Genomic DNA, 14,715 nt, shown 5'->3' with positions numbered 1-14,715 from the left:
TACATCCCCTCTCTGCCCCAGCCATGTCAGCTGTGCCTAAAAATCAGGGATGTTTTGTATATTCACCAGGAACAAGCTGATTTATTTTCCTGAGGAGTCTTGTTCCCTCCAGGTAAACATTCACCTGCCTCCTTATTTATTTTTTTTCCCAACCTGTTTTTCTCCCTCTTTGAATTCCATGCAGGCACCTCTTATCTCCAGGTTATTATTTAGATTAACCTCTGTGTAGCACTTAACTCCTTCTGGGGGAGACCTTCACATCCATCACTTCCCTGGCCAGTGGCCATGGATAGAGTTGTCCTGAGGGAGGATCTTATGGGAATTAATAACGACTCAAATATGTTCTCTCTCTCTCTCTCTGTGTTTATGATGTGCACAGAAAGGATTGATCATATATTTATAACTACTGGGAATTTGTCTTCCTTCTCTATCAAATTTCTTCCAGCTTCCTTTTATTCTTTTTGCTTCCAAGCTCCTTTTTCCCTTCCTGTCAACTCTGACTGAGGCACTAATCACTTGTTTGGAGATGATTTGCTCCATCCAGCTTTCCAAGGCATTGTTAACGATGATGCAGGAATGTAAATCACTTGCTCAGTGTAGCTGTCACCTGCTTTAATTATCCCCTGCCTCCTTCAATCCAAGGGACAGGAGATACTTTCCTACCTGAGTCACTTCTTGCTGACCCAGAAGGGAAGAACAAGGACAACACATGTAAAACAGACTGAGAAGAACCAGCTTTGCCTCCAGGCCCTTCTCATCCCCCTCTAGACTGCAGCACTTGGAATCGAAGCTAGAAATAGCCACATCTTGGAATGTGTTCTCAGGATTTCTGCCCAAACCAGTAGAAAACCTAAATGAAGGTATCGTGTGTGTCTTGAACCAAAAAACATCCCAGGCTTGGCCTCCCGGTGCCAGAAGATGTCAGGAAGATGCTTCTGCTCCAATGTCCACGGATCTCCTGTGCTAAGGAGCCCAGGATTGGACACAGGATTCCTCACAAGTGCTGAGTCGGAGGGGAAGGATCATGTCCCTGAACCTCCCGCTCTTCCTGGCACAGCCCAGAAGGTCCTTAGCTGGCTTTACCACCAAAGAACATTCCTGCTTCATGTGCAGCTTGATGTCCACCATCCTCAGCTCCTCCTCTGCAAAGCTGTTTTCCATCTTCACCATCTCACAGCCTTTCCTGCTGCCTGGGGTTGCTCCTCCCCAGATCCTAGACTCCACATTTCCATTGGCTGAATTTCCCAAAGTTTATTCTTCTTTATTCCCACTGTTTATTTTTCCAAGCTGTTCAAATCCCTCTGGGTGGCATGTCCACGTCCACCACTTCTCCTAGCTTTGTGTCACCTGCAAACCTGCAGGCTCTGCCACATCTTCAAGGTCGTGAACAGCTTTGACCCCAAAAACAAGTCCTGTGGTGCCCCCACTGGTGACTGGCCTCCAACTGGACTTGGTGCCACTGGTCACAAACCTCTGGAACTGGTTGATCCACCAGTTTTCAATCCACCTCCCTGTCCACTTTGTCCAACCCTTCCTTTGTCACCTCACCCAGGAGGATGTTGTGGGACAGTGTTGAAAACCTTAATGAGGTGGAGAAAACCCACATCCACCTCTCCCTCCTCATCCACCAAACCAGTCCCCTCATGGCTGAAGGATTTCATGATGGTGAGGCCCAACATCTCCTTTGGGAATCCGTGCTGGCTCCAGGCTCATGATGGTGCTTTTTGTCTTGTTCCCCACCCTCAGGATCCTGAGCTCCACCACTCACGGTCACTGCAGCCCAACCTTCACACCTTCAGCAAGTCCCTCCTTTTTCACAACTGTGAGGTCCACGAAAATCCCTCTTTCCTCAGGAATCTGTGACCAGTTCACTCCAAAATCCTCCAAGATTGTGCTGCTGATACTGGGATGCTGAAAGCCCTCCCTGAGTCCCAACACTTGGGAATGTGAGGCTTTTTCCAGTTGTGTGAGGGAGGCTTTATCCACTTTGTGAGCAGGTGTTCTGTATCAGACACCCACCACAACATCCCCTGTGCTGGTCCACCTGCCCAAAAGCTCTCAGCTGACTCATCATCTATCCCCAGGCCAAGCTTGAGGGATTTTCGCTGTTTTCTTACATAAAAGCAACTCCTCTTCCTCACTTTTGCAGCCTGTCCTTCCTAACCATTCCATATCCAGCCATAGAATGGTCTAATTTGGAATTAAGGACCATCTGTTTCCAACCCACCTTCCACCAGACCAGGTTGCTCAGAGCCCAGCTGTGGTAGCCCTCAATTCTGTGACTTATGCCACCACTTCCCTCTGATCCCAAGATTCCAGGTGGTTTGGCCATGGATTTGACCACAGGCAATACAGGGAATTATGAAACAGATGGATTTGTTCAGCCTGGAAAAAAGATGAGAAGGGAGGGCTCGGGAGGCCCAACAGCACCTGCTGTGAAAAAGGGTCAGGGAGAAGGTTGGGCTGGAATTCTTCTCATCTCCAGACTCCTGGTGAACTTCCTTCTGCATCCTGCTCCTTGGAAAAAGGGGAATGCCGACACACCCATCCCAGTACATCCTACCGGGATGCACTGGTAGAACTGGGGCCCAGCGCTGCCACCTCCTGACAAGAGGAGAGAATGCAAATCCCGCATCCCAGCCCGTTTCCCGAGGAAGGAAGGGAGGAATTTTTAGGACTATTTTGGTAATTATTAATTTTTCACTATTTCCAAAATTCGGGTTTTGGAATCATTTGGTTGCAACCAGCTTTGGGATGAGAAACCTCCTGTGACAATAAAATGAGGAGAAAAATTCTTTAAATTTTTCCTTAAAAAGGAGAAAAAATCTCTATTTTTTTCCTAATTAAGGAGAAAAAAATTCTAATTTTTTCCTAAATAAGGTGGAAAATTACCTAAAAAAATTATCTAAATTGCCTTGAACAACCCATGAGTTGAATTCCAATGTGGCAAAGACCCTGAACACTCCAAAGTGATCACACACAAGGTGCCACCATCCCTCATCTGCTGAGAGCTCTTGTTTTTTCGGTCATTTATCCTCTAATATTTTGAAATGTGATACCAAATGGGGGCTGGACCCAGCAGGTTTAACAGGTCTGAGCTCAGCAAGGAGCCTTGGGGTGAAACTCAGACTCTGGAGCGAGAAAGGGTCACCACATCCCCGCAATTTGAGCAATGAGAGACATGACGTGAGCCAGGAGATCTTGGAACCTATGGAAAAACACAGGACTTGGCTCTGGGAGATGCAGGAGTGACAGGAATGTCACAGGAATGTGTGTGAAACACGATCCACCCAGTTGTTAGTGGTGTTAACTGGAGTGGAGAAGGAGAGCAAGGTACTACTTGCATCTCTCCCCCAGGAGTCTGATGCTCCTCACAGCTCTTCCTCCAGGAATTTGATGCTCCTCACAGCTCTTCCTCCAGGAATTTGATGTTCCTCACACCTCTTCCTCTGTGAGTTCGATGCTGTAAATGTTACATTTCACTCCTGCAACTTTAATTCCTTCTACACGAAGGTACCGGAGTCACGGTGACATCAGAACTGGCCAAGTGTCCCTGTATCCCAGGAAGGGTCAGATCTCCAAACCCAAGGAGGCCAAGGTATGTTGTGCAAGGTTTTAAATCTCTTTTCCTTGGGAGATGACAAGCGGGAAGGTTGGAACGTGCTCCCACAGCCGTGCAAAGCACTTCCCACCTTTCCAGCCTCCTCTGTTGCACTTGGAGGTGCCATCTTCACCCTTTTGCCCCTTCATGGTCTCTCGTGTGGCCCTCAAAAGCCATGAAGTGGGAAGCAGGGGAAGCAGGAGGACAGAGGGAGGAGAGGGTCGGCGCCGGCAGGAAGGTGGAGCTCTCGGTTCAGTCATTTTTTTGCCTTCCCTCATCATCACTCCAATTTTAAATTGCAAATTCTCCACCCACACACTTTTCCTGACTCCTCCACGTCAAAACTTCCCAGTGAATCACCTTTCTGGAGACTCTTCTCTGGCTCCAGTGTTATTTCTTCCTCCAAAACCTGTATTTGCCATGGTTAGAGGGGAGGCATGTCCAGAGGGACAATAAAGGACAGGAATTAACTTCTCTACTCTGCCCTCATGAGATCCCACCAGGATTGTTGCATCCAGGCTGGATTCCTCAGCACAGGAATGATGTGAACATGTTGGAATGGGACCAGAGGAAGCCATGAAGATGATCAGAAGGCAGCAGCACCTCTGCTCTGGAGACAGGTTGGGAGAGATGGGAATGTCCAGCCTGGAGAAGAGAAGGCTCCAGGGAGAACTTCCAGGGCCTAAAGGGGCTCCAGGAGAGCTGGAAAGGGACTTGGGACAAGGAATGGAGGGACAGGACACAGGGAATGGCTTCCCACTGCCAGAGAGAAGGGTTAGATGGGATATTGGGAAGGAATTCTTGGCTGGGAGGGTGGTGAGGGGCTGGAATGGAATTCCCAGCAAAGCTGTGGCTGCCCCATCCCTGGAAGTGTTCCAGGCCAGGTTGGACAGGGCTTGGATCAGCCTGGGATAGTGGAAGGTGCCCCTGCCCATGGTGGGGGAGATTGAAACAAGATGATCTTTAATTTCCCTTCCAACCCAAACCATTCCATGATTCTCTGATGGGAAGGCAGGAATTCTCCCACTTTGGACCCATTTGCTGATGTCTCATACCCTGAGACGATCAACACAACCTCAGGATACCAAGGAGAAGCATCTCTTCCAGAACCAACTGGAAGAGAAACACTGGGAATAGTTCCCAGAAACAATTCCAGGCATTTGACATTAGCACATCTCTTAACAACCTGGAAATATGGACCTGAAGGAAGGAAGCAGCTCCAGAATCTCTTTGTCAAAACATTAATGAGGCTTCTTCTTGGATTTGGAGATGTTGGGACCATTTTCCTGGATTTTCTGAACACCTGGAATGTGGGAGAGCCCATCCCGGGCCTGTCCAGAGACAGGCAGGTCCTCAGGGAGTATCAGGAGCAATGTGAGAAGAAATGTTGGGAATTCCAGGGAGGAGGGAGGTGCAGTATATATATCTTATATATACTATTATATATATTAATATATTATATATTATATATTATATAAATATATACATGATTATACATATATAGTAATATATTTAATAATAACAATATTAATAGTTATATATACATATATGCATTACAATACTTGATAATATATAAAAATGTAAGTTTTATAAGTAATACATAATATATATGTTATATTATATTACTAACACTAAAAACATGTAATTATTAAAAAATAATAGAATAAATAATAAATAAAATCATTAAGTCAATAATGTATAATAAATATCATATAATATATTAATTACTACTAATTTTTTTAAACATAAAATTATAATACTATGATAATTATAATATTTTGTATATTAATAATATACTATATTATATTGTCGTTAATATATCAAAATAAGACTATGATAATTATATAATATGATAAATCATTATTATATATATTATTATTATTTTAATACATAAATAATATAAAATACATAAGAAATAAATAGTGTGATAAATTATTAATGAATAATATCATATAATGTGTATAAAATATAATACATATTATATATACTATATCATGTATAATATACATTATAGAGTGCATGTAAAAATATATACTATATCACATATAGTACATATCATGTATAAAAAGATATAATAATATATAAAATAATGTAATAAAACAATAAAATATTCTTTAAAAATTTTAAACAAAAATTCCAGTGAGCCATCCTTACAATGCACTGTGAACGTCCCCGGTTTGGGCCAGCAGGGGGGTCTCCTGAGCTCCATGTCTGTGTGTCCCTGTGTCCATCTGTCCACAGGCAGAAGCGGGGTTGGAGCAATCCCTGCAAACCTTGGGAGTGCAGGAAGAGGAGCAGCTGCCCCCCAACCACCCACCCAGGGGCCATTCTGTGCCCAAAATATCCTCCCTTTCCAATAAGAGCTCAGGCTCCAAGGACAAATCTCATCCCCGTTCCCGGCAGGGTCACAGAAAAGTCAAGGATATTTATGAGCTATTGAAGGCAAAGACAATCCCTGTTCTTTATCCATCACAGGAAGAGATTCCAAAGGCCTTGAGATGACATGGATGGATTTATCCCTCCTATATTCCAGAGGCTCAGCCTCATGGCTGTCCTTTTGACCCAGCTTTGAATCCCATCCAAGCACTTTCCTTTCACCCAAAACAAGGAATAACATCTGTAATATCCACAGAATCAGCCAAAGACTTTGTTCCAAGTGTCTCTTTTTTATTAATTCCATATATTTTTTTTATTAGAATATAAGAAACAATATGTGACATACACTCCACTTGTACTTACATTAATATATTTAAAGGAATTGATGCTGCTTTATCCTGCTTATTCTGTTACAACAAAGGTAATACACAGTTACAAATCTCACACCTATGGATTAGTAAAACCAACGTCTCAGTGGAACCACCCCAGTGAAACCAGATCATCCAACAAAGCTGAAATAAAAGGTATCAATATTTTGATTTTTTTTTTCAGCAACACTTTATTGGCTTATTAGATTTCCATTTCAGTTTTGATGAAACAATAAGATTTGGGCTGGGGGAAAAAAAAAGGCATTCTCTCGGAAAATATTGGACCTGGGAAGCCTGTTAAGCCTTTTATTTCTCAATTTTCACTATCAGAGCAAAGCTGGATGAATTAAAACCTTTAATCTGTCTCTGATGTCGCTGATGCTCTGCTTTTTGTGCAGTTATTTGGTTAAAGGCAGCTCTTCCTCCTTGATTTCTGAGTTTGGGGCTTCAAAGCTCCTCTCCCGAGTCTGGGAAGAACCAGCAGATGGCAGGACTTCGCTTCCCTGGGTTCCCAAAACGTCAGATTGGGGGGTTGTGATCCCATTCCAGCTCAGATCCCATTCCAGGGGTGAAAGAACTCCTTCAGGATCAAGGAAGGACTCAGAGCCACTTTCATCCCGAGCATCCCGAGACCCCACTGAGGACCCTAAACCTCCACATATCCAGATGTGCAGCACATCTGCCTTTCCCAGAGGGCACAGATGCCCAGAACTCATTCCTTGGACACACAGACACCAGACAGAGCTACCAGGCTTCCCACAGGGGTGATAGAATCAAAGCCTCTTCTGTGGAAAATAAGGTCCCTGGGAGAGAAATCCCTTCCAAGAACCCCCAACCGGAGTAAATCAACACCGAGAAAGAACATTCTTGGAGTAACGAGGTGGATCCTTGGAGTAATAATTAAACATCGTTCCTTCTGTTTGTACAATTCCCCCACCTCAGGTTTGTCTTTTCCAAAAGAAGACATTTTGCCCTTTAAAAAACAACAAAAACAACCCACAATTCTTAAAAAAAACCTGGAAGAACTCGGTTCATTTTAAAGTCCTTCTTTCTTGGCAAACAGCAAACACCCAGAATTTGGGTGGAAAGGGCTGATGCCGCAATAAATTCTGAGTGGTTTTTTTTGGACAATACACCAAAAAAAAAAAAAAAATTAGAGCCCTTGGTGGTAGATGGTTGTTGAAATACAGCCATTTCCAGCATGGAAGCACTGAACCCATTTTCTCTCATGAACATGCTCCAAAACAGGCAGGTATTTCATTTAAGCTCTTCTTCTTTTCCAGTAAAAACTATTCCAGGATATTTTAGGCTTCTAGGGAGCAAAGCTGCCTCCCCTCGTAACCTCTTGTCCTGTGGGAAGAGGTGAATATCCGAGTTTTCCGCTCAGATTTCTGTCCCTTAATTCCAAAGTCCACATAAACACCTCCAAAGCACTTCAGGGCTGTCCCACCACGGCCCTCAAGTTCCAAATCCGGCACTTGCTTCATCAACCCACAGGTTTTATCACTTTATAAACGCCGGGTTCTTCCTGTTTATTGTCTTATTATTAATGTTTTTAATCACTTCAGCTGCCCATTTTCAGGCCTTTTTCCCCTCCTGGGCTTTACAACAGCTGAGGTTCTCACATGGATTCTCATTCTGGGGATTTTGGGGGCAAAAAAAACCCCTCTGTGGCAGGAGCAGAAATTGGGAGGTTTGGAAGAATTGGTGATAAAATGCTCAGGATTAAACTGTGATGAGCTGTCACACCCTCCCTCTCTCAAACATACTTAAATCTGTCAAAGAGATCTTTGCACATGTGTTCAAAACTGAAAATATCTCTTTTTTCCATAAGGATTATAGCACATGAGGAGGGAAGACAAAAAGGGAGTGAAGAGGGAAAACAAATCTCCAAAATATGCAATTTATCCATCATTTATAGCTCAAAACCACGAGTGAATGACCTTCAGCTCTGTCCCCTGGCAATGTCATTAATATAAATTGTTATTTTATGGGATAAGCAGCCTCTGAATGCTCCTCCCACCAGCCTTTGTTCCCCTTTAGAACCAAATCCTTGGCACCGGCAGCCCCTGGAACGCTGAGATAGGAAGGAAATGGCTTTTGGAAGAGACAACCAGGTCTTGTGGCTTCAGGTTTGTCCAGTTTGGCACCTTCAGGAGCCTCCTAAAGGAATGGCCAGGCTTTAGGACACAGCTGTGCTCATGGCTTGAAGTTTAGCTCTTTCCTAGAGGTGTTTTAAGTCCAAAATCAACCCCCAAACCTGTTATCAGGTGGCCAGAAAAGAGTCACAGCCCCGTCATTTCAAGGCAGAGCACCCTGGGTGCCACCTCGGTGTCACAGCCAAGTGCTGAGGAACAAATTAACCCAAGCAAGGAGGTTTGGAACCCTCCTGGGAGGAAGGCCGAGGCACAGGGAAGCTGGGGAACATTCACCTTATTTTTAGGAAGTTTTTCCCCAGTTTTCCCTGTGCTCCACGTGCATAGCAGAGGTTTGTGGGGCCCCGTGGCCCCAGCAGGTCCCAGGAGGTGAGGGAGGATGATTGACCCAGAGGAAGGCACATCTGAGGACCCACACAAGTGATTCATCCTTCCCAAACTCCTCATTAATTGCAGGTCACATCCTCACGACCGGTCCCTCCTGTCGGGAAGCCTGTCATTAACACGTGTCATTTAATTAAAACATGGGGGGAAGGAGGGGTTAAAAACCACGAAACCGCCTTTGCTGCCAATATTTCTACACCATCTTTCAAAAGAAGCTGTTTGTCAACTCATTTAAGGGGGGACAGACATAAAATTGAACAGTGTGTGGAGCTTTAGGTTGGATTTTGACACAAAACAGGAGAACCACAAGGAAGGCAGGGCCAAGAAGTGCCAACCACCTGATTTTTGCTGCTAGAAAGAAGAAAAAAAAAGCCCAGTGCACCTCTGATCAACCAGTGGAAGTGACAACAAGCTTTCAACTGGAACTTTAAGGCTGAATTTTGGCTTGCTTTTGCGTCTGGCAGGTCCACAGGCGAGCAAAGCAGGCAGGACGGATGACACAAAGATGGCAGGAGGACAAATCTCCCATGGGACAGCTCAGAACTTCCAGGAGCAATGCTGGGAAGATCCTGGGAGCTGAGGGGACAGCAGGAAAGATGAAGTCACCCCCAGCAGGTCCATGTGCACCATCAGGCATTGCAGGTCGAGCCCAGAGATCTGAATATTGGCATCTTGGCCTGTGACTCCACTGAATTTTGCAGACAGACCTGGTTCCTTTAGGGATGCGTGTTGTTGTGTCTCACCATCACAAGTCCAAAGTTGGGGAAACTGAGGCACCGAGTCTTTGTAAGATGCAGATGAACTTCCAGAGGTCCTGCTCCTGCTGTGTTTGCTCCATTGGGGTTGACTCAGCCCTCAAAAACTGGCATTTTTTACTAAAATTCACCTGGAAAAAGCGATTCCCAAGAGAGCTGAGGCAAGCAGGCCCAGGAGGGTTAATCAGCAAGGACAGCAACAGGGAGGAGAGATGCACTTGCTGCTCAGAGGTGAAAGGGAACGTTGAAATGAAGCTCTCAAAAGCTGCTCAGGAGGGTGAGAGGCCCAAAGGTTTGGATTTTCCATAAGAGAATTCCTAATCTCTGCCTGGAGCAAGGAAACACAGCACACATCCCACCGTAGGTACCAACAGGAGCATGTTTATTCAGGTCTGGCACTTACAGAGCTGAGAAGGACAAGGTACAGGTCACTCTTTTTCCAGAAAAAGTCAGCCCAGGATTCAGAAGAAACGAAATTATTCTATAAAAAGACAGACTGCAGCTGCAAGGGGGTGGGAGGGGGGGCCAGGAATGTGTCTCCCTTTGGATCATGCATTCCCAAAGCCCGTGGTGCCACCCACGTGCTGGAGCCAGGAGAGAGGCAGGAAAGTCTGAGCTCTTCACCTGGTGGTGCTGTGGGGGGTTAATCTTGGCGAGTCCCAGCCTGCTTTTAACCAACCTTAGAAACGAGGGGGGAGGTTATTTATTAGGTAGAAAAGCAGAAAACCCTTCCAAAACGATCCACCTTGGCCAAGGAGGCGCGAGGGCGCAGCGGGGTTTGTCCACGGGAAGAGAGAGAGAGAGAGAGAGAGACAACAGCTCAGCTGAACCGCCCACGGCTCCGACGCTTGGAAGAGCAGAAAGTCTGGGAAATGACGGCCTCGGAAGCCCGCTGAGAAGTGGAGGATCTCCTTGCAGACAGCGACAGAGAAGATATCGGCTGGTGAGACCCACGGGGGGGCCTCCAGGAGGTGGCTCTGCCTCGGCCAACCCGTCAACTCTCTCGAGCCCGGAGGACGTAGAAGAAGCTCACGAGGATCCCCAGGGCCAAGGAGGGTGGAACTGGCCCGGACGCCGCTGGAGCCACTGATGTTGCACAGGAAGGAATCGCAGCAGTAGACGGAGGCGGCCGCGATTCCCAGGTTGATCCCGGCGCTGGGGCAGATGGGGGAGCAGCCCTTGGAGATGGACTGGCCGGATTTGCCGCCTGGATTTGGGGTGGGGTGGGAAGGAAGAAAATAAGACAGGTTTAGAGCGTTTCCAAGACAAGTTTAGAGTGTTTCCAAGACAAGTTTGGAGCATTTCTAAAGGCAATTTTAGAGCGTTTCTAAGGACAGGTTTAGAGTGTTTCTAAGACACAGGTTTAGACTGTTTGCAAGACACAGGTTCAGAGTGTTTCCAAGACCCAGGTTTAGAGTGTTTCCAAACACTAAGGTTTAAAGTGTTTTTAAGACACATGTTTAGAGTGTTTGCAAGACACAGGTTCAGAGTGTTTCCAAGACCCAGGTTTAGAGTGTTTCCAAACACTAAGGTTTAAAGTGTTTTTAAGACACATGTTTAGAGTGTTTGCAAGACACAGGTTCAGAGTGTTTCCAAGACCCAGGTTTAGAGTGTTTCCAAACACTAAGGTTTAAAGTGTTTTTAAGACACATGTTTAGAGTGTTTGCAAGACACAGGTTCAGAGTGTTTCCAAGACCCAGGTTTAGAGTGTTTCCAAAGACTAAGGTTTAAAGTGTTTTTAAGACACAAGTTTAGAGTGTTTCTAAAGACAGGTTTAGAGTGTTTTCAAGACAGTTTAGAGTGTTTCCAAGACACAGGTTTAGAGTGTTTCTAAAGGCAAAGTTAGAATGTTCCCAATGCAGGTTTAGAGCATTTCCAAGACATAGGTTTAAGAGTGTTCCCAAGACAACTTTAGAGTGTTTGCAAAGACAAGGTTAGAATGTGCCTAAAGACAGGTTTGGAGTATTCCTAAGACAAGACTTAGAAAGAATCAGTGTGTAAGGGCAAATTTTGCAGTGGAAAAAAACCTTTAAGGTTTCTCTGCTGTAACTAAACACTGGACTTGGTTCAGCATAGATCTCTCCTGTAATTTTTCAGGTGTCCTCAGCAATCCCTGGCCTCAGTTCAATTAATAAAATGCCTTAAATAGATTTATACAGGGCTCAAGTGTTCAGTTATGAATTTAACAATCATAAAGCAAGGTTTGGCTCTTCTCTGGTTAAAAAAAGAAATAAAATAAAAAGGCCAGGAATTTTTTCCACAAAACCCCACACAAATGTGCAGTGGCAAAATCAGTGGGAGAAGAGCCTGAATAGGAGCTGAGACTTTTAAGTGGGGACAGAAGAGTTTGTGCTCTCATAAACTGTTTCTTTGCTCTGTGCCATCACTTGTGCAGGTAATGGCACCCATTTGTTCCAGTAGAGACTGGGAGGACACAAAACCCTTCTGCTTTCTTTTTGTCCTTTTCCTGATGCTCATTTTCGGCTCAGACTTTATAAACTTTCTAAGTGTTGTTTATGTGTGAGATGTGTCATGGACACAGCCCATTGTTATCAGGGCCTGGTTCATATAAAATTCACATAAAGCTCTGCTGAGGAATCCCAAAAATCTCACTCCAGCTTCACCCTGGGACTCCTCAAGCGAGACAAGGAGCACTGGGTGTTCAAGGGAGGCACTTTGGAGCCAAGTGTGCACTTCCAGAGAGGCACAGCCCAAATGAAGGGGCAGAGAAGAGGAAATAATCAGCACTGGGCTGAGATGGGAGTTTATTAAAGCTCCCAGGCGTTCACAACCCACCCATTCCGGCATGGAACATCCCTTCCTCCTGGAAGGCACAGCCAGGATGGGATCTTGGCTCTGCAAAGACCTCCCAGAGCACCCTGCTTCTCTCAGAGCATCAGCTGGGAAGCTCAGAGCCTCCCAAACCTTTCCTGACACTCAGGGAGGAAAAACACAAACGTCCCTTCCTGCCTCGGCCACGGAAAGCGAAGAAGCCCAGGTGGGGCTCTGGGATGAACAACCCAGACACAAGGGGGGAAAAAAAAGCAGGAGTAGCAAGCCTGGAGCTTCCCACAGAGGAAGCCTGCAGCATCCTCCACGCTTTCACTTATTCATCAGCACAACCTCCCCACCCCCTCCCTGAATTCCCCTCGGACTCCTCCGGCGTCGGAGCGGCACGTGGGCCTTAACGTGACTCCTCCCGGCAGCGCGTCCCTCCCCAAAATTCCCGGGGGATGGTCCGACAGCGGTTGCTAAGCAGAACTTTCCCTTTTTTTTTCCCCAGTCAAAGGAAGGAAAAGCCTTCGTGCAGCTTCAGCAGGTGCCCCAGGAGAGTGGCCGAGAGGGGCAGGAGGCGCTGCCGGCACTCACCGAGTCCCACTCCGACGTACGTCGTCACGCAGTGGTTCTCATTCTCCCCACACTTGACAGGCTTCAGGCAGGCCCAGTTGGAGGAGGCATCAGAGCACGAAAAGCAGATGAGTGTGTGGGCTGCAAGAGAAAAGAGACACCTCAGTTAAGGCTGGTGGGAAGATCTCCTCACTTGGTCGTCACCACCTCCGACACACGGCACGTATCGCTTCCCCCCGCAGCTATTTCACCTGTATCGACCTGCAGTTGGGGGTTTTTTCCCCAAAAAAGCTGGCCTAGTGAAAGATTCAAGCATAAGGGATATATTTTGAGCTCTTGGAAGGATCAGCTAAAGCCTGGATACAACCACAGCCTGGTAGTTTATAACACCCTCCTGTTTGCACCAAGTTCAAGCCACAGTTGCCGACTCAAAACTAAACAGCAGAGGCAAGTTTTTGGGATTTGGGCTTATTCAGCTCAGCCACCATGGACACAGTGCCCCTGTCTGTGGAACTGGATGATCTTTAGGATCCCTTCCAACCCAAACCTTTCCATGATTGTGTGACACACTCATGGGTTCGAGCTTTCCATGCCCTGCCTTTGGGCACAGGGTGGGACTCTCGGGGCTGGGCCTGTGCAGGGCCAGGAGTTGGACTCGATGATCCTTGTGGGTCCCTTCCAGCTGGGCATATTCTGTGATTCTGTGACACCAAGATCAGGCTCCACTTGACCTACATCACCTGGTGGAAATGATTTCTCAGCTGGAGCAAGTCCAGCATTGCAGCAAGACCTGCAAGGACTTGCACCATCCCACTGCTCAGGGAGTCACAGCACTACGAGGGCAGTTTGTGCATCCAAGCTTTTCAATTTGGAGCAGGAGCATCCATTTCCATGCCTTCCTCCAAGGCAGGTCTCCCTTAAATCATGGAATCACTTAGGCTGGAAAAGACCTCTAAGATCACTGAGTCCAACCATTAGTTGCAAAGTTCCCCACTAAACCAAGTCTTTAAGCAAAGCATCTACAGGTTTTTTGAACACTTCCAGGGATGGTGATTCCATCCATTCCAATGCTTGGTCACCCTTTCAGGGAAGAAATTTTCCCTAATATCCAATTTAAACCTCCCCTGGCACAATATTTATGGCTTACCCTACACCAGCAGGATGGGCTGCACTAGCTGGTTCCCATCCCTCATCCTTCAGGAAAGGGGAAATATTGGAAACCAGCATTCGGGGGTGAGAAATGGTTGTGGAAACAGCCTGGACTCAGCAGAGATGCAGGGACTTTGATCTCCTCTGTATTTTACACACAAGAACATCACACCCACACTGCAGTTGTTGACCTACATCTGCAGGCAGATCAGGGCTCTTCCCAAGGTTTCAGGGGCTCTGATTTTTTGAGCTCTTCCACGAGGCACCTCCTTCCTCCTCTGTATTTACAGGATGCAAAACAGAGCAGGGGCTGATCCAGGATGGGAAGTTCAAGGCAGAATCATTCCTGCTCCCACCATGAACAGATCAGCACAGAATCACAGAGTGATTTGGGTTGGAAGGAATCTGAAAGATCATCTCATTCCAACCCCCAGGGACACCTTCCACTATCCCAGGTTGCTCCAACCTGGCTTTGAACATTTCCAGGAATGGGGCAGCCACAACTTCCCTGTTCCGGGGCCTCATCACCCTCACAGGGAAGAATTTTTTCCTAATATCTCATCTGAACCTACTCTCTC

The 14,715-nt window shown here is 46.3% G+C and overlaps 1 protein-coding gene across 1 annotated transcript; it reads right to left on the bottom strand.

Annotated features, from left to right (window-relative positions):
• Nucleotides 1-10,551: 10,551 nt before the first annotated feature.
• Nucleotides 10,552-13,543, bottom strand: LOC103765891 (lymphocyte antigen 6E). The gene is given in 4 exon segments (XM_029959258.1): nt 10,552-10,691; nt 10,693-10,847; nt 13,010-13,149; nt 13,536-13,543. Coding segments are annotated over 4 exon segments (360 nt in total). The 3' UTR covers nt 10,552-10,634.
• Nucleotides 13,544-14,715: the final 1,172 nt, after the last annotated feature.

This window comes from Manacus vitellinus, unplaced genomic scaffold, assembly GCF_001715985.3.
Source record: "Manacus vitellinus isolate BGI_N305 unplaced genomic scaffold, ASM171598v3 scaffold_1_pilon, whole genome shotgun sequence".
NCBI classification, from domain to species: Eukaryota; Metazoa; Chordata; class Aves; order Passeriformes; family Pipridae; genus Manacus; species Manacus vitellinus.
Note: the sequence above shows the minus strand (reverse complement) of the source record. Positions and strands in the feature narration are given on the sequence as shown.